The sequence below is a fragment of the Neomonachus schauinslandi genome, chromosome 9, assembly GCF_002201575.2.
Source record: "Neomonachus schauinslandi chromosome 9, ASM220157v2, whole genome shotgun sequence".
Taxonomy (NCBI): Eukaryota; Metazoa; Chordata; class Mammalia; order Carnivora; family Phocidae; genus Neomonachus; species Neomonachus schauinslandi.
Window position 1 is genome coordinate 115361365 of NC_058411.1, and position 26261 is coordinate 115387625.

The following is a 26261-nucleotide window of genomic DNA, read 5'->3' on the forward strand; positions in this document are numbered from 1 at the left end:
ATACACATTTTAATGTATTTATCTAGTTTATTATTTGCTTCCATCTAGAATGTTAAGTCTCATGTGGGTAAGGATTTTTCTGTTTGAATAGTTTTATCTCCAGCACCCAGAATAACACTTGGCATACCAGAAATGATCAATAAATATTTGTTGAATGAATAGTCAAGTCAGTCTCTTCGTTATTTCAACCACTCTTAAGCTTATAGAGAACATTTACATAATTTAATCCTGAATACTTTGAAGGTTTGGTGTCTTAAGAATCATTTTTCTACGTACCTTTTTAAAGGTAATCATCAAAATAAGCATAGACTCTCTTATCAAATGCATACCTTTCCTTTAAAAAAAAAGATTTTATTTGAGAAAGGGCACAAGTAGGGGGAGTTGGCAGAGGGAGAGGGAGAAGCAGGCTCCCCACTGAGCAGGGAGTCCTACGATGGGGGTGGAGGTGAGGGGGGTGGGGTCCACATGATCCCAGGAACCCAGGATCACAACCCCAGCCAAAGGCAGACGCTTAACCAACTGAGCCACCCAGGCTCAAAATTCTAAATTCCAAAATTCCAATTTGGAATGAAAATCAATGAAGGGGGAGGAATTAAAAGCAGGATATTTTACTTTCAAAGTTACCTTTTTTTTTTTTTTAAAGATTTTATTTACTTATTTATGAGAGACAGAGAGAGAGAGAGAGAGGCAGAGGGAGAAGCAGGCTCCCCACTGAGCAGGGAGCCCGATGTGGGGCTCGATCCCAGGACCCCAGGATCATGACCTGAGCCGAAGGCAGATGCTTAGCTGACTGAGCCACCTAGGCACCCCTCAAAGTTACCTTCTTAAACTAAGAATTTTAAAAAACACATATATCAGACATATTTTAATCAGACAGGTAAAAGAAAGTCTTCTCATTCAAATTAAATAAACTATTAAACTGCTACATGACTTTTACTGGCTTAAATTTTATATTTTGAGTACTGTTCATTAAAAAAGGATTTATTTAAAATTTTAAAAAGTGCTAGGGGCACCTTGGTGGCTTAGTCGGTTAAGCAAACTCTTGACTTTGGCTCAGGTTGTGTGATCTTGGGGTGCTGGGATTGAGCCCAGCATCAGGCTCCGTGCACAGTGGGGAGTTTGCTTCAGGATTCTCTGCCCCTCTCTCTCCCTCACTTTCTCTCTCTCTAGAACAGATAAATCTCAAAAAAAAAAAAAAAAAAATTAAATAAATAACAAAATGTGCTAGTAATATGAGGCTGTATTAGTATATGCAAATACTTTAATATACAACGACAGTATTTCCTTGAAATATTCTATATACATACTTGATAGCAATCCAGCCCACCACAACCATTCTTTAAGATATGCATGGCCACCTTGACCTGTGAATGAAAAAATATTTCACTTTTTTGGAAGATTATCAGACTCTTATAAATTTATGACAACTATTAGCAATGATAGATTTTGAAATATCTCATTTGTTGATTATTACTTTAAATAAAGGTTCCATCATGACTGTATAAGGGAATTTCTAAAATAATCTTTTTATGATTATCTTAGAAAAAGGGATGAGAATCATAATAATGTTAAAATTTTTAGGTTTGCACTATACTGTTCAGTACACTATACTGAAGGAATTAAATCAATCCTTATATTTGGTCTATACTTCATTCTTTTGTTTTGTGAACTCAGCTTCAATAATAGTAAAGAAAAAAACCAGTAAGAAGTAACCCAACTTCAAATAAATTAGTCTGAATGTGGATAAGCCATATAGGTGTGGGTTAGTCCCAGTTATGAGGCAGTAACCTTGGAGAAAGGGGTTTTATATTGACCATACATAAAAAGATTGAGCATTCATCAGTCGAGCTGCCAAGATGCTCATCTTCCTACTTGACTTTCCTCCCCCCAAAATTAATAAAATCAGGAATTAATTGGTACTTAAGCCATCGTCCAAAAGAAAAAGCCAATGCAAATTAACCCTTTGACAAGCATATCTATCATGGACAATGAGAGTACCTGCCTTAAGACAAGAATCAGGAATATACTTGTTCAAGCAGCATATGCTAATACTTTCTCCTCTGCCCACTAACCTCTAACAGAGGCTACTAGCTCTGGCCATAAAGATGGCACATGAAGCGGGAGAAAGTGATTTATCGTTTTACTGCCAAAGCAGGTCTTCCTATGAGGTCAGAACCAGGTCTAGAACTAAAGCAGAGGCTGAATGATGCAACATGACCAGAATGCAAAATAATGCTGTCATGAATGCACCAAATGAAGTCAGAGTGGGGTTTAATCATATTGAGTATCCCCCAGGGTCTCGTGACTTGTCAGCAGTTTCTGGGGAATTAATCTATACCACCCTTCAGAAAATCACTGAACAGAATACTCTTTAACCACAGTAAGCCTTCTCTTTCCTTCCTGCCAATTTGAGATCATCAGGAAAAATGTCTTAAGGTAAAAGTAAAACTATTATTCTTGACAAAAAATCCTAGCCTTCAGTAACATTCTGATTCTATTCATAAACCCTATTTCCTTCACTGCAGACATATCAAAATTTAAAGATAAGGCTAGATGCTAATTGGGCCTTGGTCCCTATTTCCACTTTGATAATAATTGCAGGAGTTAATAGCTTATTTTGACATTGTCTCACTTTTAATTTTTCTCATTACAAAACTGATGTTTGATTCTCTATAAACATTTACAAGGCTTGCATAATTCTAAGTATCGAATATACTAACTAGGAATAAAGATATGGTTGTCTACCATCAAAGAACCCAAGTACACAAGCACACACATATGTCATTTTACAGTCACATAGGGCACAGCCTACCTGCTCTCATGGAGCCTTTCCTGGCAAGTCGCAGAAGACCTTTTTTTTTTCAAAATGAAACTCCCGCCAATGAAAATGCTGGAGCTCATAGCCAATCCCAGGCCAATGTAAAAGTCATATTTTCCACGCCCCTGGATCATTTCGTTTGTTACTAAAGAAGTTCTTGTGAGTCACATTGATCACAAAACAGAGAAACCACTGGTGCTGGAGGCAGGATTATGCAATCTTCAAATCTAAACAATGCAAAACAAAACAAAATGAGATTTTTTAACAGAATGATCATGATAGTCCATATGCAATTCAAAATTTCACTCTACTTCTCTTCTTATAAAGGAATATTTTCATTACTACCACTGATAATATATTTACTATTTATAATTTACCACTGATGTAAAATTATATTTCTTATAGTTATGGGAAAAGATGGGATCATGATATAAAGCCATACTTAAAAACCAAACTCACAGAATCAGAAAACAGACTGGTGGCTATCAGAGGCAGGGGTAGAGGGGTGACAAAAATGGGTGACGGGGTAGAAAGGTGACAGAAATGGGTGAAGGTAGCCAAAAGATATAGTTAAAAATAAGTTTGGGGATGTAATGTACAGCATGATGACTATAGTTAACAGTACTGTATTATATATTTGAAAGTGGCTTAGAGAAATCTTAAAAGTTCTCATCACAAGAAAATAAATTTGTAATGTGTGATGTTAACTGAAATTATTGTGGTGATGATTTTAAAATATATAAATATGTAATCATTATGTTGCTTTCCTCAAGCTAATACAATGTTATATGTCAAGGGCATCTGGGTGGCTCAGTTAGTTAAGCGACTGCCTTCCACTCAGGTCATGATCCCGGAGTCCAGGGATCAAGTTCTGCATCAGGCTCCCTGCTCAGCAGGGTGTCTGCTTCTCCCTCTGACCCTCCCCCCTTTCATGCTGTCTCACTCTCTAATAAACTAATAAAAAATCTTTTAAAAAAAAGTCGTATGTCAAGAATAATTGAATAAAACTGAAAGAATAAAAATAAAACTACTTTTATATGCCAATACTAAATTTAAAATTTAAATTGGTTTTGTAAACTCTAGCTTCATATTTTAAATGTTCCGAGTCTTAGATGACAGTCCCTAGCAACAAAACTTTGCTGTTAAGAAAAAAAATTCTACAGAATGAAAATCAGGCATGAAAATATACAAATCTAGTTTAATACATTTACCAATTTCACGTGTCCTTTCTGAATAATCTATACAGAGAAACTCGGAGTTTTCTCATGCATACACTTTCTTCTTAGAAATCTATGTAGACAAACTCCTTCTATCAGCCAGCATTACCCTGATCCCAAAGCCAGGCAAAGACCCCATCAAAAAGGAGAATTACAGGGCGCCTGGGTGGCTCAGTTGGTTGAGCGACTGCCTTCGGCTCAGGTCATGATCCTGGAGTCCCAGAATCGAGTCCCGCATCGGGCTCCTTGCTCAGCGAAGAGTCTGCTTCTCCCTCTGACCCTCCCCCTGACCCTCCCCCTTCTCCCTCTGACCCTCATGCTCTCTCTCTCTCAAATAAATAAATAAAATCTTTTAAAAAAAAAAAAAGAATTACAGACCAATATCCCTGATGAACATGGATGCCAAAATACTCAACAAGATCCTAGCCAATAGGATCCAACAGTACATTAAAAGGATTATTCACCACACCCAGTGGGATTTATTCCTGGGATGCAAGGGTGGTTCAACATTTGCAAATCAATCAATGTGATAGAGCACATTAATAAAAGAACCATTCAATCCTCTCAATTGATGCAGAAAAAGCATTTGACAAAATACAACATCCTTTCCTGATTAAAACTCTTCAGAGTGTAGGGATAGAGGGAACATTTCTCAATATCATAAAAACCATCTATCAAAAGCCCACAGCAACTATCATTCTCAATGGGGAAAAGCTGAAGGCTTTTCCCTTAAGGTCAGGGACATGACAGGGATGCCCACTTTCACCACTATTGTTCAATATAGCACTAGAAGTCCTAGCATCAGCAACCAGACAACAAAAAGAAATAAAAGGCATCCAAACTGGCAAAGAAGAAGTCAAACTCTCTCTCTTCCCAGATGACATAATACTTTATGTGGAAAACCCAAAAGACTCCACCCCCAAATTAGTAGAAATTATACAGCAATTCAGTAATGTGGCAGAATACAAAATCAATGCACAGAAATCAGCTGCTTTCTTATACACTAACAATGTAACTGTAGAAAGAGAAATTAAGGAATCGATTCCATTTACAACAGCACCAAAAACCGTAAGATACCTAGGAATAAACCTAACCAAAAGGTAAAAGATCTATACTCTAGGAACTACAGAACACTCATGAAAGAAACTGAAGAAGACACAAAAAGATGGAAAAACATTCCATGCCCACAGATTGGAAGAATAAACATTGTTAAAATGTCTATGCTACCCAGAGCAATCTACACTTTCAATGCCATCCCTATTAAAATACCATTGGCATTTTTCAAGAAGCTGGAACAAACAATCCTAAAATTTGTATGGAACCAGAAAAGACCCCGAATCGCCAAGGGAATGTTGAAGAAGAAAAACAAAGCTGGGGGCATCACGCTGCCTGACTTCAAGCTATATTACAAAGTTGTGATCACCAAGACAGCATGGTATTGCTACAAAAACAGACACACAGACCAATGGAACAGAATAGAGAGCCCAGAAATGGACCCTCAACTCTATGGTCAACTAATCTTTGAAAAATCAGGAAAAAAAATCCAATGGAAAAAAAGACAGTCTCTTCAATAAGTGGTGCTGGGAAAACTGGACAGCTACATACAGAAGAATGAAACTGAACCATTCTCTTACACCATACACAAAGATAAACTCAAAATGGATGAAAGACCTCATTGTGAGACAGGTATCCATCAAAATCCTAGAGGAGAACATAGGCAGTATCCTCTTTGACATCGGCCACAGTAACTTCTTTCAAGACACGTCTCCAAAGGGAAACAAAAGCAAACATGAACTTTTGGGACTTCATCAAGATAAAAAGCTTCTGCACAGCAAAGGAAACAGTCAACAAAACTAAGAGGCAACCCACAGAATGGGAGAAGGTATTTGCAAACAACATTACAGATAAAGGGCTGATATCCAAAATCGATAAAGAACTTCTCAAACTCGAATGAAGCGGGGGAAATCGGAGGGGTAGACGAACCATGAGAGATGATGGACTGTGAAAAACAAACTGAGGGTTCTAGAGGGGAGGGGGGTGGGAGGATGGGTTAGCCTGGTGGTGGGTATTGAGGAGGGCACATTCTGCATGGAGCACTGGGTGTTATGCACAAACAATGAATCATGGAACACTTCATCTAAAACTAATGATGTAATGTATGGGGATTAACATAAGAATAAAAAAATTTAAAAAAAAAAAGAACTTCTCAAACTCAACACTCAAAAAACAAATAATCCAGTCAAAAAATGAGCAGAAGACATGAACAGACACTTCTCCAAAGAAGACATACAAATGGCTAACAGACATAAGAAAAAATGCCCAACATCATTAGCCATCCGGGAAATTCAAATCAAAACCACATTGAGATAGCACCTTACACCAGTTAGAATGGCAAAAATTAACAAGGCAGGAAACAACAAATGTTGGCAAGGATGTAGAGAAAGGGGAACGAACCCTCTTACACTGTTGGTGGGAATGCAAGTTGGTACAGCCACTCTGGAAAACAGTATGGAGGTTCCTCAAAATGTTAAAAATAGACCTACCCTACAACCCAGCAACTGCACTACTAGGTTTTTACTCCAAAGATACAGATGTAGGGAAAAGGGGCACATGCACCCCAATATTCATAGCAGCAATGTCCACAATAGCCAAACTGTGGAAGGAGCCAAGATGCCCTTCAACAGATGAATAGATAAAGAAGATGTGGTACATATATACAATGGAGTATTATTCAGCCATCAGAAAGGATGAATACCCACCATTTGCATCGACATGGATGGAACTGGAGAGGATTATGCTAAGTGAAATAAGTCAAGCAGAGAAAGATAATTATCATATGGTTTCACTCATACGTGGAACATAAGGAATAGCATGGAGGACCATAGGGGAAGGGAGGGAAAACTGAAGGGGGAGAAATCAGAGAGGGAGACAAACCATGAGAGACTATGGACCCTGGGAAACAAACGGAGGGTTTCAGAGGGGAAGGGCGTGTGGGGGCTGGTAACAGGGTGAGAGGTATTAAGAAGGGCATGGGTCATGATGAGCACTGGGTGTTATACGCACTATATAAAAAACTAATGATGTACTATACAGTGGCTAACATAATAAAAATAAATAAAAAATTTTGTTTCACTCATTTAAAAAAAAGAAATCTATGTAGATATAAGCAGATGGTAATTTATTTCTTATTTAGCCTATTTGGGGGTGTGTAGAGAGAAGAGAGCTCTCATATCATTTTGTTAGCAGAGGATGATGATTCTAACAGACAGATGTTTGCCAAGGTACAAGCGTGATACCGGTGGACTTTTCAGAGAACAAGAGGACTACTGACCTAGAAAGCTCAAGCGACAAGACCAGACGGGGAGGCAGAGGCTTACCAAAGACTGCACTTTTTTTTTTTCAAATGGCCAACTCATGAACTCTACTGCAAAGTGTAGAAAGCAGAGGTTTCTCTGCAACAAAGTTTATGATTGGTTTTAACTAACTGCCAGCCCAACTTTCTGGTATTTTCAGTACAATTTAACTACTGAGTTCCAGAACTAATCTGCAATTCAGTAGGATCCTCACACATTAACCCGTGCTGACTAGCCAAGTTTTTCTATTCTTCAGGTTATTAGATTCTGGCCTTTAGCAAAAGCAACTTCCTATTCACCTAGCCCCTCAATTACTTTATCCATTTACTCAAACAGTATTTACCAAACAAATGCTGTGTGCACTAAACACTATGCTAAGCTCTATGGATAAAATAGTGATAGCTAAATTTTAGTCTTCAGTGGGGAGACAAAAGACAGTTAAATAATGGGTGATAATGTTCTGTAATAATGGAAAAAGTATTCACACTGAGATGACATTGACAAGGAGGCCAATGTTTAGATTTGCCCGTTGAGTCCGTTATGGTTCCTGGAACACTTCATAAGAATAGTCCTTGCCACCCCACTGATTTGGGGCATGGCCCGTGGCTTACTTTGGCCAACAGGAGGTAGGTGTGACAGGAGTGCCAAAAGGCCAGTTCTGAGTCTACATCTAAAGAGGACCTTTATATTTTTGCTTGCCCCTTGGCACCCTTCCATCACATGCAGTGCAAAACACAGTCATCCCTGCTGACCTAAAGACCTGTGAACACAATCATAAATGCTTATTGCTACATGCCACTGGGATAGCTAATTTACATACCTGAACAGGCTTATTATGGGAAAATGTAAAATTCCCATCAGATTTTTGAAAAACCAAAACTTGTTTGCAGAAATGGGGATCACTGGTAAAGATGGGTGATAGGCACACCCAAGGGTTGATTGTATTATTCTTTCTACTGTATGTACTATGTATGTTTGGACATTTCCATATTAAGGTTTTTAAAACACACGCTGCAGTGCCCAAGAACTGCAGGGATGTCAGGACAGAACCCACTAACAAGGGGCACCTGGGTGGCTCAGTCCATTGGGTGGCCAACTCCTGGTCTTGACTTGGGTCTGATCTTAGGGTCATGAGTTCAGGCCCTGTGTTGGTGTGGAGCCTACAGGAAGGGAGCGGGGAGGGAGGAAAGAAAAAAAGAAACCACTGACAATCCCAAAAGCAAAGTCACCTCACAATCTAGAACAAGATAATACTGAAACATGGAAAGAAAGTAAGACACTCAAGTCAGGGAGGTGCTCTGAGTTTTTGTAACAGTCACATACAATATGGATGAGATTAACTGTCTACTTGACACTTTCCTATAATTGCTCTCTCTTACAGGTATTTGGAAAAGTAACTCCAATCTTCTTAACGCCAATCCTAAGGCAAGAATATGCATTCAGGAAAGTCCCAGGTGGGGAATTTGGAGACTCAGTCCTGCCTCTAGCTGGGTGCACGACCTTGGATGAATCACAACCTTAACATATACACTAACAAAAGAGGCTAAACAATCTATAAAGTTACTACTGATTTTTACATTTAAAATAAAATAAACTATGGTCTCTTTATGTGCCAAACATTGGTAACCTCAAGCCTCAACTTCAGCTTGCCTTTGGAATAATTCTGGACTATGACAATCAGTATGTACAGAGAAATAAACATGCAGGGAAAGGGGGAGGCAGAGAATTTGGGAACAAAATGGTTAGCAGCAAGAATTACTTCTATAGACTATAAAAAGATTATGACAACAAGTGTGTTTACAGTGTTCACTCTAAATGACTGGTTTAACAGTGTTTATGACCCAGTCTCCCTCACTAGACTGCCAGCCCCTAGGCTCCTACATGAGTCACCTTTTTAATCCTGTGCACCTAGCTATTTGGCAGTCTCAAAAATTTATTTTAATATATGTTTTCTGGGTTAATACAGATGAATGGAATAATTATAACTGGCCCTAAAAATAAAGTTGCATCATTTAGATCAGCATCCTAAAATATAACAGCTGTTTTACAGCCTATAAAACTTGAAAACTGTAAGAAGTTGTTAAAGTATGCTAGGAAGTGATAGCACTATATACAAGTGAAAATGCAAAAGTAATAGTAACAAAGTCTGGGAAAATGGGAGTAAAGAAACCCAGCTACCAAACACTTCAGCCCACTCTGTATTCCAATGACCATGGGTCACCTAAGATTCTTGAAAGCACCCCTTAATGTAAAATCAACTCCTTTAACCATTATCACCACCAAGCAATGTTCTTAATTATCATGCAAATTTTACTGAGGAAGTGACTACTTAAAGTTCCCTGGTCTGTAACTCCCCTTTTGAAAGTCTGAAGAAAACAAGCTAAAGTTTAGTCTGAATATTCTCTTATCAAAAAAATATAACTTTATTAGCTGCAAAAATGATATCCAGAAACAAGTCAGGTTTCTGTTAAGTATAGTCTAAATTTGTGTTTGTGAGGCTATCATTATACTGGGATTGGAACTGTAGATAAACCTGACTTTCAAATACCAAATGTGTAACTATTAATTTAGTAATATTTACTTATTAACACTTAATAGTAACTTTCACTAAATGCAAATTACGTACATGTGGTATAAGGTCTAAAATTAAGACCCAAGCTCCTGGCGGGCCCAGTCAGCAGAGCATGCCCCTCTTGATCTTAGGGTTGTGAGTTCAAGCCCCACGTTAGGTGTGGAACCTACTTAAATAAATCACTCCCTTTAAAAAAATAAAGACCCAATATTATGTGCTGCTTTGACATCTGATAAAACGGGGAGGGCTTTCAATGGCCTAACCATAAGTTCCCCTCCCCACTCTGCTCCTGGGATAAGGTCCCAAAGCCAAATAACCTTCCCTGGGGTACCCTGGCTAGCTCAGTCAGTAGAGCCTATGACTTGCTCTTGGGGTTGTGAGTTCAAGCCCCATTCTGGGTGTAGAGATTACTTTAAAAAAAGTTCAAATAATCCTTCTTATCATGGAGACCTGGCACAGTTCCTGCTTATCCCTGAGTAGTAGGCTTCACTGACCTGCCAGACTACAGAATTATTAAAGCAAGCCAATCACATTCTGCTGCAGGAATCAAGGGGCGCACCTCAACCACTTGTTACTCAAAGCCTACATTCCACAGCAACTCCTTCTTCACTCTGCAGCCCCCCACCCCCACCCTCTGTGGCCCTGTGCAGTGTACTGTGTCCTTCTGCCTGGGCTGAGTGTGATTAATAAACCACCATCACTCTCGTGTACCCAGCGTCACGTGCCAAGGGGAGGGAATCCTAGCCCTATGAACAAAGTGAAGAAGAGGTGATTAAAACAATACATTATAATAGAATCTTATTCATTTTATCCTAAAGTCACTGAAAGTTCATTGTTCTTAACTTTATTATGCCTATATATGAAGTTTCTCCATATTTATTTTACGTAGAATTTCATGATGCTATTTAAAATTTATTTTCTTCTTTTTATCTATTTATTATAGAAAATTTTGAACACGTAAAAGTAGACAGAAAGCCTTTTTTGACAGATTGGTCAATATTATGCATATGGTTTTGGAAAGTTGCAACCCTCCTGCTCCCTTCATTTCCCAACACAGGACCATGGCTCCCTTCAGACAAGTGTCATCACTGCCCAGATACACCACAGCCCTCCTGTCCTCCTACCCAATACTTAAAGCCTGCTCTTCACTCAAGACCAGGTCACACTCCAAGCTGTGCTACAAAGACTTCTTCAATAGCCCAAAGGCATTTCTTTCCTTTGCACTTATTTTTAGTCAGCCTTATAAAATTAAACTCAATTACTGTCCTATCTTTGAAGATAAACTCTTTAAGGTACTTAAAGACAATGACTTTGGTTCTTTGTGCTGGTTTTCCCACAAAATGCACTCATTTATAGTAGCAAATCTGATTTATAAGCCTTTATATAATTAAGGTTATTTGTTCACTCATGGAACTACACCAGTGTGGTGGTGGGCAGATGGGGGGAAGGGAGACAAACAACATAGAATTTGCAAACCCTCAAGTTATAAAGTAGTCTTCACCACTAAACTAAGTAAATTAATTTTCTCATTTGTTTGAAAATAGGACATCAGTGTGAATGTCCTAAAAGGAATGAGTTTGTTTCACTATTCTCAGATCTGCTCCCACTCTGTAACTATCAAGGTCAATCACAGCAGGGTGAGCCTGAAACAGATTATCTTTTATTCTTAAGGATTAACTATGAAGTAGGGCCAGGTTTAAGGCCAGCTAAACAAGAAAACTTGCTAAATTTCACTTCAACTATCTTCCTAAAGGACAAGCTCCAGGTGGTAACCTGCCCATCTTGCCTCTCAGGGGGACACAGGTGGAAGGACCCATCCCACACTCCTCCCCTCCAGGCTGTTGTTATTACTTATATGTGGTCATCTGTTCAATAAACATATACGGGGCAGTTCTAATGTGCCAAACTTTAGAGTTATAAAGATGATCACAAGTCCCTGTCCTCAAGGATTCCACAGCTGAGTGAACTAAAAATTCTGAAAATGACCCATTTTAATTTTAAACACACTTTTAAAGGCTCTTAGAATTTCTAGCTTATTCTAAATTTTTTTTTAATTTTTTTTAAAAGATTTATTTATTTATTTATTTGAGAGAGAGAGAATGAGAGAGAGCAAGCACATGAGAGGGGGGAGGGTCAGAGGGAGAAGCAGACTCCCTGCCGAGCAGGGAGCCCGATGCGGGACTCGATCCAGGGACTCCAGGATCATGACCTGAGCCGAAGGCAGTCGCTTAACCAACTGAGCCACCCAGGCGCCCCTAGCTTATTCTAAATTTTAATTCTCACAGCTTATTTTACTAATATTTATGAATATTTATGTTAACTTTCATTAAATACAAGTTACGTTGAAAATGAAGTAAATACATCTTAAAATAAAATTCTGAAATTGGCCCATTTTCTTCTAAAACACAGAGAACACATAATTTAAGGAACAGGAAAAATTAGACTAGTATTCTAACATCTATAAGATATACTGAAATTAAGATTAGCTTTGCAAAATGATTAACAGTAGGCTACACAATTACCAAAGTTACATAATTTTAAAGAATATACCAACAAAAGTACATTTACAGCTTTAAACTTGTCACAGCATTTTTGACATTTCATTTTCACAAAAACTTGAAAGATACGTGGTGAGGGCCCCATGATGAGAAAACAGGCACAAAGATGTTAAGCAACTTCTCCAGCAGCTGGTAGGTAGCAGCACAGGGCTAGAATCCAGGTCTCCTTATTCTCAGCCTTTTGCCTTTCCCATTGGAGTCTCCATTTAGTCTCAGAGGTGGAACACAAGCAAGTGGCAGCTCCAACCAGGCTCTCAGTGTAGGTCATCATCTTCTTCCCCAATCTGCTCCTCCTTGTATTCTGACCGTGGCTTCTCCATCCTCATTACCCAAACTGGATACAAGGGCCAAGAGTGCCAGATGGAGTCTACCTTTGTGAAATACAGCCTTGCACCTCCATGTCTCTCCCAATCCTAATCCAGCTTCAATATATGATGCTGTCACATTGCTCTATAAAACACATTTGTGCCATCTCATTCTCCTGCTACCCCTTGTTTAAAGAAGCTCAAATTTGTAATCTTAAGACCTTTCACTATTTGCTCCAAACCTAACTTTTAAATCTTATTTCCCAATACTTTCACATACCCTGTGTTCCACCCGAAGTCAACACACTCCTGCCATTCTTACTTACTCCTTTTCCTCCATATCTTTGTTTACATTATCCCTTTCATCTTTAAGGAGCCAATTCAAAAGGCACCTCCAAAATGAAGCCCTGCTTGAATTCCATAAGCCAGAGTAATCAATCTTTCTGAATTCCCTGGCCTGTAACCTACACTTCTCTTTGGACACTTTTCTAGACTGTATTACAGTTACTTATGTATACGACTTATATCCCCTTCACTGGGGACAGGTGCTTATCTCATTTACTCAACCAACAAACATCTACATGAATACATACTATGCTCTAGTAATGAGGATACAGCAGTGAATAAAACAAACCAAATCACCGCCTTCATGGAGTTTACCTTGTTTGGAGGTAGGGCAAGACAATAAAAATAAGAACATTATATTGGAAGGTGGTAAATGCTATGGTTAAGGGCACTGGGGAGCTGGGTTAGGGGACTTCTATTTTAACTAGGTTGGTTAAGAGGCCTAGTGGAGAAGGTAACACTGAGCAAAGGCTTGAAAGAGATAGGAAAAAGAAAAAAGCAGAGAAAAAAATGCAAAGGCAGAGAGGTATGAACTGGTATGCAGTTTTCTAGAAAAAGAAAGGCCACTGTGGCTGACACTGAACAAGGGTAGGTAGGATACCACTGCAGGGTATTTTTACATAAAAGAAATATCCTAAAAACAAATGTAACTTTTTTATTATTTCTAATAGTAATAGCTACCACTTACTGCACACCTGTGAAGCACTGTTCCAGGTAACTGATAGACATTATTTCTAATACACCCAATGGGAAGAAGGTATCATTCTCCCCACCTTACAACCAAAGAAACCAAACCTCCAAGGGGTTAAACCGCATGCAGAGGACCACAGAGAAAGTTACACAGCCTGAAAAGGAACCTAAGTGTCCATTGGACTCTATTTCTTTATGGGCTGCCCACACTGAATGAAAACTTTAGAGCTCTTAATCTTTAATTTCTTAATCTTTACTTCTCCTTTAATTTTTTCCAATCTCTTATTTAGCTAATTATTTTTAAAAGCAGTACTTATAAATACTACAGAACCTAAATCGCCAACCCTAATTTAGCAACATTAGTTATAAATTAAAATTTTAACTTACATGTAAGTTTAATATGGTCTCTCTTATGAAAAAAAGTCTGGAAGCAGTTAGAGATGACTTACTCACTTTCATTTCCTTGTAAATACTCTTTACTCTCATTTAAAGTTTTAAACCCTGGCAGAGTAGCTCCAGCCTGGAAAGAAGAAAATACAGAAGTAGGCAAAAGGACTGCATAGTTACTACTTTCAAAAATTTGGTTACTAGCCTCCATACTCGTTTTACTTACCAACGTGAAACCTACTCAACCAAGGACAACATACTGCTTCAACAGACAGCTTACTGCAATGAAAACAAAGACCTCTATTCTCTCATAAAAAAGTACTAACTAGGCACATGGTATATAACTTCTAGAAACAGAACTAAAACATAGTCCTGTATTAAACTGGAAAACCTCGTGAAGAAACTGAACAGACACAAATACAAAACTAAACGTATTGAGAGTTTTGTACAGTTGTAGGGAGAGGAAGACAGGATTAAGGGACTTCATAAAAGTTAGGAAATTGAAACAGTCATGTTCAAAACGTTACGGCCGACTCCTAAGGCTTGTTCAATTGTCAGTATCTCCGCGGTAGTTGAAACAATCTTCTAAAACTCACCACAACAAAACGAAACTATTTGAATGAGCTTAATGAACACGCGCCCGACACAGACAAGCCAGGCTTCTACGGCATTTAATACCAATCCAATTCACGGTGGGATTCCTCGATGCAGAATATGAGGAAAAGCCCTTCCATTTCTGAACACACGTGTCCCCTGAAGGGCCCCTACCAACCCAAGAACCCAAGACCAGCAGAGTAGCCCACAATTAGCCCCTTCGCGCTTGCCTGAAAGAAAGAAAGAAAGAGTGGCGACCTCACCCCAGTTGGAGGCCGGCCATGCGGCTTCCCCTCCACTATCTGGCCCTGGTCACCTCCGCTTACACGCCCACACAGGCCGCACGGGCCGCCGCCTCTTGAGCTCGCGCGGCCAGCGCCTTCGTCGCCGTACAGAAGGAGGTGAGAGCATCCGGGTCTGCAGCCGTGAGCGCCGCCTCCTCCATGGGGGAGCGCCAAGGAGAACCTGCCCCGGACGACCTGCGACCCCCGCCGCAGCCGGGACCAAGGGCCGTCGCCGAAAAGCTGGGCGCGGCCGAGTGACGCAAGAGACGGCGCGCGCACGCGCGGTGCAGCGCAGCGAAGGCCCGCTCCCGGTGCGCGTTCCTGTGGATTTCCGGTTTCTTTAACTGGCCCTGGAGAGCCGAGAGCAAGAACAGGAGGGTGGAGGGCGGGACAAGGGAGAACTGGAGGCGATATTTTACAAAATAGGTTCGCCGACCAGGTGATCAAAATCAAAGTACCGTGTGCCGCTTTCTTAAAATGCTAATTCCCACGTGCGGTTAGCGTGTGAAGCTGCATTTTAAGCCGTGTCGCTAGCGCTCCCCTAGGGAACAAGTGCTCCGAGAGTGCAAGCGGTGGGCTAGAGCTGGGCCTGGAGGCTGGGGGTGGTTCGGGAACACGGAGGGGCGGGGCTCAGTGTAGAGCCCTTTTTAAACCGAAACCTGAAAAGATGCGTTCTTTGGGCGAGTTAGTAGTTTGGTGAAAGCGCGTCTGCAGACACTTGGAGCAGAGACGTATTTTTCATGAGATACGTGGGAAACCTACTGTTAGACTATCCCGGCTTGGCTTCTCCAATGGAGAACTTCCCTAGCACCCAGCATCATGATTTTCTCTAAAGATTTATTTTAGAGACAGCGCCCGAGCATGCCCGGCGGGCAGAGGGGTAGGGAAAGAGAAAATCTCAAGCCTATTCCCACTAAACCGGGAGCCGGTCTTGGGGCTTAGTTTCAGGATCCTGAGATCATGACCTGAGCAGAAATCAAGAGTTGGAGGCTCAACCAACTGAGCCACCCAGGCACCCCTGTTTCTGTCCATTTTAGAGAAAACCAGGGTACCTGGGAGGCTCAGTCAGTTAGGCTCTTGATTTCAGCTCAAGTCATGATCTCAGGGTTCTGGGATCCTTCGCACTCAGCTGGGAGTCTGCTTGAGAATTCTCTCCCTCTCCCTCTACCACTCCTGCAGCTGACTTGCTCTCTCTAAAAATAAATAAATCTTAAAAAAAATAATAAAATGGACAAAGAGGGCTCATTTCTAGGAAGTGGGAGGTGGGTGGGAGGGAGGAGGCGAGGAACAAGCCAGATCAGATGAGGCCTGTTAATAATATCTTGGTTACAGGTGCCAAGGTCCTTTGGGTATGTTGTTCCAGTTTCTGAATAGATACAAAAACACTAGTATTGGAAATGTAAATCATGTTGGGTGGGAATATTTTTTAGGTGAATGCTTGTTGAACCAGAAAATACCAAATATAATTTGCTTTTTTCAAACTAATTGGATTAGCTACCAACCTCTGGTTTCATTTTAGGTGACTATGCAGCTACTTATTTATTTATTGCAGCTACTAATTTAAAAGCTTTTAATCTTCTGTGGGCTTGGTAACTAGCCAACCTTGTATTTAGAACTGGCTCAGAGGACTTTTTTTGCTTAATTCTTTGGTCTCAGCCAAGTTCTAGATTACATAGTCAAATAAGGAATTTACATTAAATATTGAAAGATGGTTGGCATGTTGGTCTCTGATATAGTAGATTGATGAAAAATGGCTCCAGTTCTCTACCCATCCACGTGCCCACACATTTTGCAGAGTGACTTTGCAGCTCCACTCCATCCCAATTCTGCCTTGGCCTTGGGACTGTTTTTGGCCAAGAAAATATGGTGGTTCCCAGACTAAATTATGCTAAGAAACCTGGACTAGTGTGCTGGAGAAGGAGACCACATGGAACAGACCACTTGGAAAGCTACCCAGATGAACCATACTATGTCCAGACACCAGAGATTGAGCCAACAACAGACCTATTTGATTGGTTGAGGTCCACAAACGTGCACTGTTGATCCACAGACATATGAAAAAGACTAAATGATTGTTGTTCTAAGTCACCAGTTTTGATAGAGATGGTATGTAGCAATAACTAACAACTGCCACCAGATACCTGTAGGAGGCAGATGATTATAATGAAAGTAGTGGTTAGTTTGTATGAACAAGAATGCTGGGGTGCCTGGGTGGCTCAGTCATTAAGTGTCTGCCTTTGGCTCAGGTCATGATCCCAGGGTCCTGGGATCGAGCCCTGCATTGGGCTCCCTGCTCCGCGGAAAGCCTTCTTCTCCCTCTCCTACTCCCCCTGCTTGTGTTCCCTCTCTCTCTGTATCTCTCTCTGTCAAAAAAATAAAATCTTTTAAAAAAAAAAGAATGCTTAGAAATGGGGTGCCTGGGTGGCTGAGTTGGCTAAACATCTGCCTGTGGCTCAGGTCATGATCTCAGGGTTCTGGGATCGAGCCCTATGTCAGGCTTTCTGCTCATCAGGGAGCCTGCTTCTCCCTCTCCCTCTGCCTGCCTCTCTCTCTCTCTCTCTCTAATAGATAGAATCTTAAAAAAAATGCTTAGAAATTATGTTAACCTAAGGAATTTGCTTGCAGGTCTTTTCTGCCAGTATTCTAATCATCCCAGCAAAGCCCTGCCTCATCTAATCAGCTTTCTCTCTTTGTTGTAGCTCACAGACTCCTCTCACATTTATTTGGACTTCCCACCTGACACTTAAAAGCCACATTACACAGTGCATTGTTTTTATAAGTGTATAATATACCTGCTAACATTATGCAGGCTCCTTAAATGTCCAGACCACTTCTCCAGCACATGATGTTGCACAACTTATATAATGTGTTATTGATCATAGATATTTTTAAATTTTTAAAAATCCATTTCCTTTTCATATACTGCTGGTGGGATTATAAAACAGTGCAACTTCCTTGGAAAACAGTTTGGCAGTTCCTTAAAAAGTTAAACATATATCAACCATATGACCCAGCTTTTCTACTCCTAGATATTTACCCAAGAGAAATGGAAAGCATATATCCCTTAAAAGACTTATAAATGAACATTCAATAGCAGCTTTATTTGTAATGTCCAAAAAAACGGAAACAACTCAAATGTTCAATAACAAAGTAACTGTGGATAAAAGCAAACTGTGGTATATCCATATAATATAATATCACTGAACAATAAAAGGGAATGAACTATTGATACATGCTATATAACATGGCTAATTCTCAAAATAATTTTGGTAAGTGAAAGAAGCCAGACCAAAAGTATATAATAAATAATTATGTTTATATAAAATTCTAGGAAATGGAAGGTAATATATAGCAGCAGAAAGTAGATGGTTGGCTGGGAGTAGAGGGGACAATAAGGGCAGAGAGATTACAATGGGGCATAAAGAAACTTTGAGGTGATGGATATGTTCACTGTTTTACTCATGGGGATGCTTTCATCCTATAACATCATACGACATACATCAAAACCTACCAAATGTGTATTTTATATATGTGCAGTTTAGAGTATGTTGATTATACTTCAATAAAGCTGTGAGAATCTTTGTTATAGAAGTATAAGCAAGACTTCAATAAACAGTATTTTTAAAAATCATGTATTAGTAAATCAAATAGTTTCTCATGTATAAATTGTTCTCTAGTTGCTCGTCTGTGTTTTTGTTTTGTTACCACAGAGGCCAGCCAGAAGCATGAGAACAGCAAAACAGATGATTATTTTTTCTTTAGCTCAACTCCCTATCACTAAATTTGCCTTTTGTCCTTACAAAGTGAATAGTGGCATTCTCCAGCATTTTATTTATTTTTTTAAAGTTTTTATTCAAATTCCAGTTAGTTAACATACAGCGTAATATTTTCAGGTGTACAATATAGTGATTCAACACTTCTATACATCACTGTGTGCTGATCACACCATGGGCCCTCCTTAATCCCTATCACCTATTTAACCCATCCCCCCCCCCCACTTCCCCTCTGGTATCTCTAGCATTTTAAAAGGTTAGTATTATATAAATATTTTCCAATTAATATTATTAAGTTTACTCAAGACCACAGATGACTTACAAATGTAGTAGGGCATTTTCCAAAACATTTGTCAGAAGGAGAGGAGAGTGCTCTGAAAAAGACAGTAATAACTTGAAGCAAATTTAGGTAGAACACCAGGATGTTCATTAAAAGCCAGGAGATGGCTTTTAATAATTGCCTCATTTGATAAGATGGTGAGTGGATATGGTAGGCAGAATAATGCCCCACCCCCCAAGATGTCCACAGACCTAACCTTCAGAACATGTGACTATGTTACCTTACAGGCAAAAGGAACTTTGCAGGTGTCATTAAATTAAGGGTCTTGAGATGGGGAGATAGTCCTTCATGTCTAAGTGGGTCCAAAATAATCACAAGGGTCTTTGTAAGAAGGCAGAAGTGTCAGAGTCAGAGAATGAGATAGGACAACGGAAGAAGGGTCAGAGAGATACAACATTGCTGGCTTTGAAGATGGAGAAAGGAGAATGAACCAAAGAATGTGCAAGGCCTCTACTGAAAAAGGCAGAGAACAGATTCTCACCTAGAGCCTCCAGGAGGAATATAATCCTGCCCACACCCTGATTTTAGCCCAGTTAAATTTGTGTTGGATTTCTGACCTCTGGAACTGTAAGATAATAAATTTGTGTTGTTTTAAGCCAAAAAGTTGGTGGTAATTTGTTGGAGCAGCAATAGAAAACCAACACAGTGAATAAGCACACCAAATCAGAGTAAGGAGGACACTGAGATCCCCCAAACATCATCATTAAAAATAAAAGGAATCCATTTTATAGACAGGCAACCATAGTTTGAATTCTCCTCCATCTTCTGTTCCTTTATCTGTTATTTTATATGGATTTGTTGTGTTACTTCATTGGCATCCCTCCTATCCTGCTTGCCATGGTGCAATTCCAATCCCAACTTGCAAATTTCCTCAGCAGGAATTAGTCCTTTCCTTCTCTTCTGAACTGCTAATACAGATAGAAGAATCTTTTTGTTTCTTGACAGTGCCTCAGCTCTCCAACACAAAAAACCTTTATGAAACTACCACGTGAGGTTGGAAATATGGTGTACCAGTGTGATTACCATTACAACAAAGATGCCAAAAATGTCATGCCTCAGGGTCATCAGGCAGGGACATGACTTAGCAACAGAGGAACTAGAGCATAAGCTCTTCGGAGGGCAGGGAGCATGCCTGATTTTATATAACCCTCAGAACTAGGTGCAGAGCTAGTAGCTACTACTGTGCTTGGCTAGACTAAGCTAGAACTAACAGTTCTTTGCTAGTAACCAACCAGGGCAAGTTTTTGTAGAATTTGGCACTTATACAACTTCACAACCCCAAAAACCTGTGTGGAAAGGGGTATCCATAGAAACATCTGGTGGTTTTTAAAAATGTTTGTTCCTAATTTCTGTATAGTTATACTTTGATCAAAATGTAAGTAATTAGGGGTGCCTGGCTGGCTTAGCTGGTGGTGCATGCAACTCTTGTTCTTGGGGTTGTAAGGTGGAGCCCCATGTTGGGTATAGAGATTACTTAAAAATAAAATCTGTTTTTTAAAATGTGAGTAATTAAATCCTTTTGGATTTAATTTGGAAAGGACTAATTCCTGCTGAGGAAATCTGCAAGTTGGGATTGGAATTGCACGATGGCAAGCAGGATAGGAGGGATGCCAATGAAGTAACACAACAAATCCATATAAAATAACTGAGATAAAGGAACAGAAGATGGAGGAGAATTCAAACTATGTTTGCCTGTCTATAAAATGGATTCCTTTTATTTTTAAATAAAATACATATTTTTGCTCAAATATTTTTTTTCTTTTTTTTATTTTGAAAAAGAGCGGGGGGCGGGGGGGAGGTGGGTAGGGCAAAAGGAGCAGAAGAGAGAGAATTAAGCAGGCTCCAAGCCCAGCATGGAGCTGACATGAGACTCCATCTCATGACCCTGAGATCATGACCTGAGCCAAAATCAAGAGCTGGACACTTAACAGACTGAGCTACCCAGGCGTCCAGTATTTCTTCATTTAATAAAGTGACTTACAGGACACTAATAAACATTAATGACAAGATTTCCGATGACCCTTGTAGTTTTAAAATGTGTTATGATTTTGTAATTTTCCATGTGCTTAAAATATAATAAAATGTTATGTTCTACAGCCCCCCCAAACATGTAAAAGGTATTAACCTGTTAAAATATAGCTTGTTTTCTTTAATAACCCTCATTTCATTGTATCAGAAAAGTAATCACTAGATGATAAATGCCTTCACATATCATGGATTTGCTCCCTAAGATATACACAGGTAGACATTTTCTATATCATGATGGGGACCTGGGCTATTTGTTTCTACAAAGAAAATGGGAAACATTTAATTGAGGAATTCATTGGGATGAGCTGGAACCTGAGACTATATGAACATTTCAAGTAGTGGGTTAAAAAAAAAGCAACGAGTGTTCAGCTAGAAATAAGTTATTTTATTTTAAAACACATACAGATTAATAAATATTATTGGAAAACTTAATAAATAGCCTTTTATATTTACATAAGGCAATTACAACATGCTATGACTACTTCTATAAAGCAAAATATAAGCAAGTTTTAGCCATTACAAATGTGTGTATGTATGCTAATTGGAAGCTCCCCTGATACATTTACAGGAAAAAACTTATGCAATCAATCAACATGTTACATTTTTTTATCTAGTCATCATCTCCTTCATGATTATATTCCATTTTACAAGAAAGAAACATTTATCATTTAAAAAGGCAAAAACACTCAGGAATGCTACTGAAAAACAGTACCCTTAAATTATTCCAAAGTGCAAAAACACTGACATGGGGGTGGGGGTCAAATTATTATATTCTGACAAATAAAAGAATAGTCTGAACTTTTCAACGTGACCTTTTGGCACTAGTGGTTTGGGAGCTCCTGACATTTACCTGGTGTCAGGTAGTTCATGGTCAGGGTTGAGCTGCTTGGAAGCAAGAAGTTCAGCATCATTCATTACAAAGCTAACACAACAGAATCAGTCTGGTTCACAGGTCATCGAATCTTCTGCAGAATTGAGAAAATCTCATCACACCATCAGAATGTGATCTTTCAGTGCAGCTTTTTAAAGTCCCTGTTTAATTTCCATATTTTATAATAGAATATATAAAACCCTTCCTTTTAAAACAAAAAAAGGAAAATTAAAGCTTCATGGAATCGTGCAAACTTTACACCCAGCACTTCCTTTGCTTACTCAGTGCTTGAAGCTGCATGTCAGTAGCACAGAGCAGACAGGATGCCCAGTGCAAGCTGAGCTTCTACTGCATCACTCCAGAGCAATCCTGCACAGAACACTCTTGTCTGAGGCTATCAGCACACGCTAAAAGTGTGAGCGCTCTAAAACAGGTGATTTGGAGAACCATCTCACCCCTTTAGAGGTAGAGAAACTGAGGCACTGAAAGGTTAAGTGACTCACCTATAGTTGCACAATTCAAGGAAAAATAGAGAAAAGAACAAATAAATCCTTCTCCCTGGCTCATGCTCTAGGCCCTAGACTATGCTTTTTATCATATTGGGTACATTTGAAATAGATTTATTTACATGATCATTGTTCTATTATCAACTTTTTACTAGACAACGTTTTTTGATGTAACATAAAGTTACATTTTCTTAAAATATAATTCTCTTGTTGCATTTAATAGCATGTGAGAAACGTGTATGAAAATAAACAAGTAGTGATACTGGGCCAAATTCTCGTTCTCATTCCTATAATTCTTAATCTTTTCAAGTATATGACGGAGGTATAAGAATCTGGCCAGATGTGAAAAATCACCTAAAAGCTAAAGGACAGAGCCTTAAAATTCATCACCAGTACAACTATGAGGTGGAAGTGAGGAATACAGAAAATTGAGGTATTTTATATGATAAACTGTTCTATGGTGTGACTGGTGTGCAACTTGATCTTTTCTCTTTCCAACTCAAGTTAACAGACCTCTAGCTATGAATATGAGTAAAACATATGAAAAACTAACACGGACATGTCCTTGGGAAGAAGGTCGATGCTAAGTTGTTAATGTTACATTTTTGGTCCCTGAGAAGGCGGAACACTAAGATTCCATCTAATTCTGCTTGATGGGTGAACTACTTCCTTGGTGTCAAACACAGTGAGAAGGATAACTCCTTCAGACCACTGGAACCAATCAGACAGTTGTGAACAGATCTAAACTAAAGCATTTTTCTCTTTCTGGTTTCCTACTCGGTACAAGAGGCCTAAATCAGGATCAAGTGGGCATCAGAAAAGACAATGGGCATGGCTCTGTAGACAATCGGAACACTTTCTCTGCTCTTCTAGATTAGTTGAGCAGCTTGGAAAAGAGAGGTATCATCTCCCAACAAGAACTAGGCAGCTCATCAACACCTTGGTCTCCGTGGACCAAAGTGCTTGTCCACACCTGGGAGACACTGCATCTCAGTGCCTTACGAATGTCTAGGAACTAGCTTCTAGAAGTAAGCACAGTATTTACAAAGAGAGGAGCTGTCAAGGAAGAAGGAATATGAGGGGTGACTGCACACGTTAATAGTGTTCTGACAGAATATCAGACATGAAACCCAAAGAAAAAGAACAAAAACTAACCTACTACAGCTGGAATGAACTTCTGGAAATAAAATTGAGTATAACAAATTGGCTTGAAAAGTAGTAATTGAAAGAATATTTCTTATTGCTGAACCAAGAGAAGCAAAGTATATTTCACTAACATTCTAATATGAAAATACCATAGTGACATTTGACTGAAGAACCAGTTGTGGGCAGTTCTTGCTCCAGGTGTGGCAAGGAGCAGACTGTCCTTCCTCTCCAAAACCTTCTCTACAGACATGGAATGGTCCTCCAGAACAGCAAAATGCCCAGGGTGGTCTCAGTGCTAGGCCCCAAGGAGCAAAACAAGAAAGCAATCTTTTTAAATGTAAAGATTCAGATGAGAAAATGAAGCATTGACCAAGTAGTAGAGGAGACAAATGGCTTATTTAAGTATCTATCCAGAGTAAATTTGCAAATTGTGATCAGAAACATAAGATTTTAGAGGAGGTTTGAAAACAGACAGTAGGTATTTTTTTCTTAATTCATCAGAGATAAAACCCAAGGAATAGTATAATAATGAAAATATTTCATACGTATTTACTTTTGGAGAGACCAATGAGACCCATTCCCATTCTAGACCCTCCCCTAAAACTCTCACTTTGAGGCTTTTTCCTTTGCAATTCCAAACAAATTATGAAAACATGAATTTGTAAAATAATAATAATAATACTATTAAAAACAAGTTATATGCTCTATATCAAACATGAAAATTAGGTTATTAGACTGCTGGTCATGTCAATTATTTTGAGGCTAGAGTCACACACTTGAAATAAAATCATAAGAACTTCATTTACTGGAAGGAAAGCTGTGCATCCTACCAAAATAATCTGCTAAACCTGGGAGAGTCTAACTGTTCCAGACCAAGTCACCCTGAAGAGGAGACCAGCTATCACTACTTTCAGATTTTGTTTTACTCTAAAAAATCATAGGGGTAATCATCCAGAAAATATCACCTCTGAATATCCATGGTATAATTGTGGATTAAAATATAATGAGGAACACTAATAAATGAATTTAAACTAAGCTTCACCTGTAAGTTATAACAAAATAAACAAGATAATTTCCATAAGACATACATGAACTTTCTCAGTATACTTGTGTTACCACATGTATTCTTTTAATATCTCAAACTCCTCATCTAGGAAACTATTTTTATGCCTAAAAGTATACTGATACAACTACATGATATTTTCGAAAGTTCAGTTCAATAAATTAAGGCTTGCAGTCCTAAAAAGACCAGATTTAAAAAAAACACAAAACTTTCAAGAGCTGATAAAAAGAGTGAGGGACTTTCTGAATATTTATTAACTATCAGTGATTATTAAGATTTAAAAAATTTTAAAACAATTTTGTTGCTGCTCTTAGTTCACTAATCCCTGACAACCCACAATCATCAGATGTACTTTTAAATCATAAAGGTGTTCTTCACTCTATGTTAAACTATCCTCATTTTATTTAGCTTCTTTGTTCAACACTCTAGGGAACAATTTCTTTGGTCTTCAGAAATGTTCTTTTTGCCTGAAAAAATATTTTTTTCCCTTAGTGAGTAACTTCAATTGGGTATTATTAAATTTGATATTCTAGTTCACCAAATCTACCTTACCCAATCCCATCTTCCAACTTGACACAGTTCCCTATTTAGATAAAACACTGCACATGAAGTACATGATACCTTAATGAAATAATTTGCATCACTTTGTGCTTTGCTCCCATTTAATATACATAGAAAGTTACTATAAACAGACGAATGATCTCTTTGATCCAATTACTGGCATAATCAGTGGCTATTTTGCATTTCAAAAGCTTAATGAGAGGTTGGGTGAGGAATTGTAAGGGTGCTCTGCCATCTCAAACAATAAGGAGATGGATATGTTAATTGTTTTCATTTTTGCTAGAAATTCTTTTGAAAACTTACTGTATGTGTTCCAATTTGCAGAAACTAGCCTGAGCTTGACTGTGTCCTTTAACCTGTTCCTGTATTATAGGGAACTTGATATATGTGCTATTAAACATTTACTCTCTCATCTAACAGCGTTATTATCAAATTAAATAATTTATTTCTTCTGAATGGCCACAATGCTCACTGAAAGAGAACATGGATATATTTGATCCTGGGTCCCAGGTACATGGACTGAATGCAAATAAAATACCTTATGCTACTTAAGTCAATTGTCTTTAATTGGATAATAACTACATGCTAAAAGGGTCAATTTGCTCTTATGTGTCTTTTGCCTTGACTTTCTTCCAACAAATGAATATACTGTTATTTCTAAATGCTTTACACATTTATATTTTGAATAGTGAAATATTAAAGTATAATCAAAGAGTTATTCTAATCTAAGAGAACATACACATAGTAATCATCAAATTAAGTGAAGAGTTCAAGTGATAAAGGCACTGAAATTGATTTGAGCTACTGAAAGTCATCCTATAAATGGAACTCTGCATCATGTCCATGTATT

General features: G+C 38.8%; 1 protein-coding gene across 1 annotated transcript in view; it reads right to left on the minus strand.

The window, feature by feature from the left end:
• NIPA2 (NIPA magnesium transporter 2) overlaps positions 1 to 15362 on the minus strand; it is a 32956-nt gene extending 17594 nt beyond the window's left edge. The window contains 5 exon segments of the mRNA XM_021680623.2: positions 1308 to 1364; positions 2813 to 2861; positions 2863 to 3045; positions 14246 to 14378; positions 15103 to 15362. Coding sequence (XP_021536298.2) covers positions 1308 to 1364; positions 2813 to 2861; positions 2863 to 2952 — 196 coding nt within the window. The 5' untranslated portion in view covers positions 2953 to 3045; positions 14246 to 14378; positions 15103 to 15362.
• Positions 15363 to 26261: the final 10899 nt, after the last annotated feature.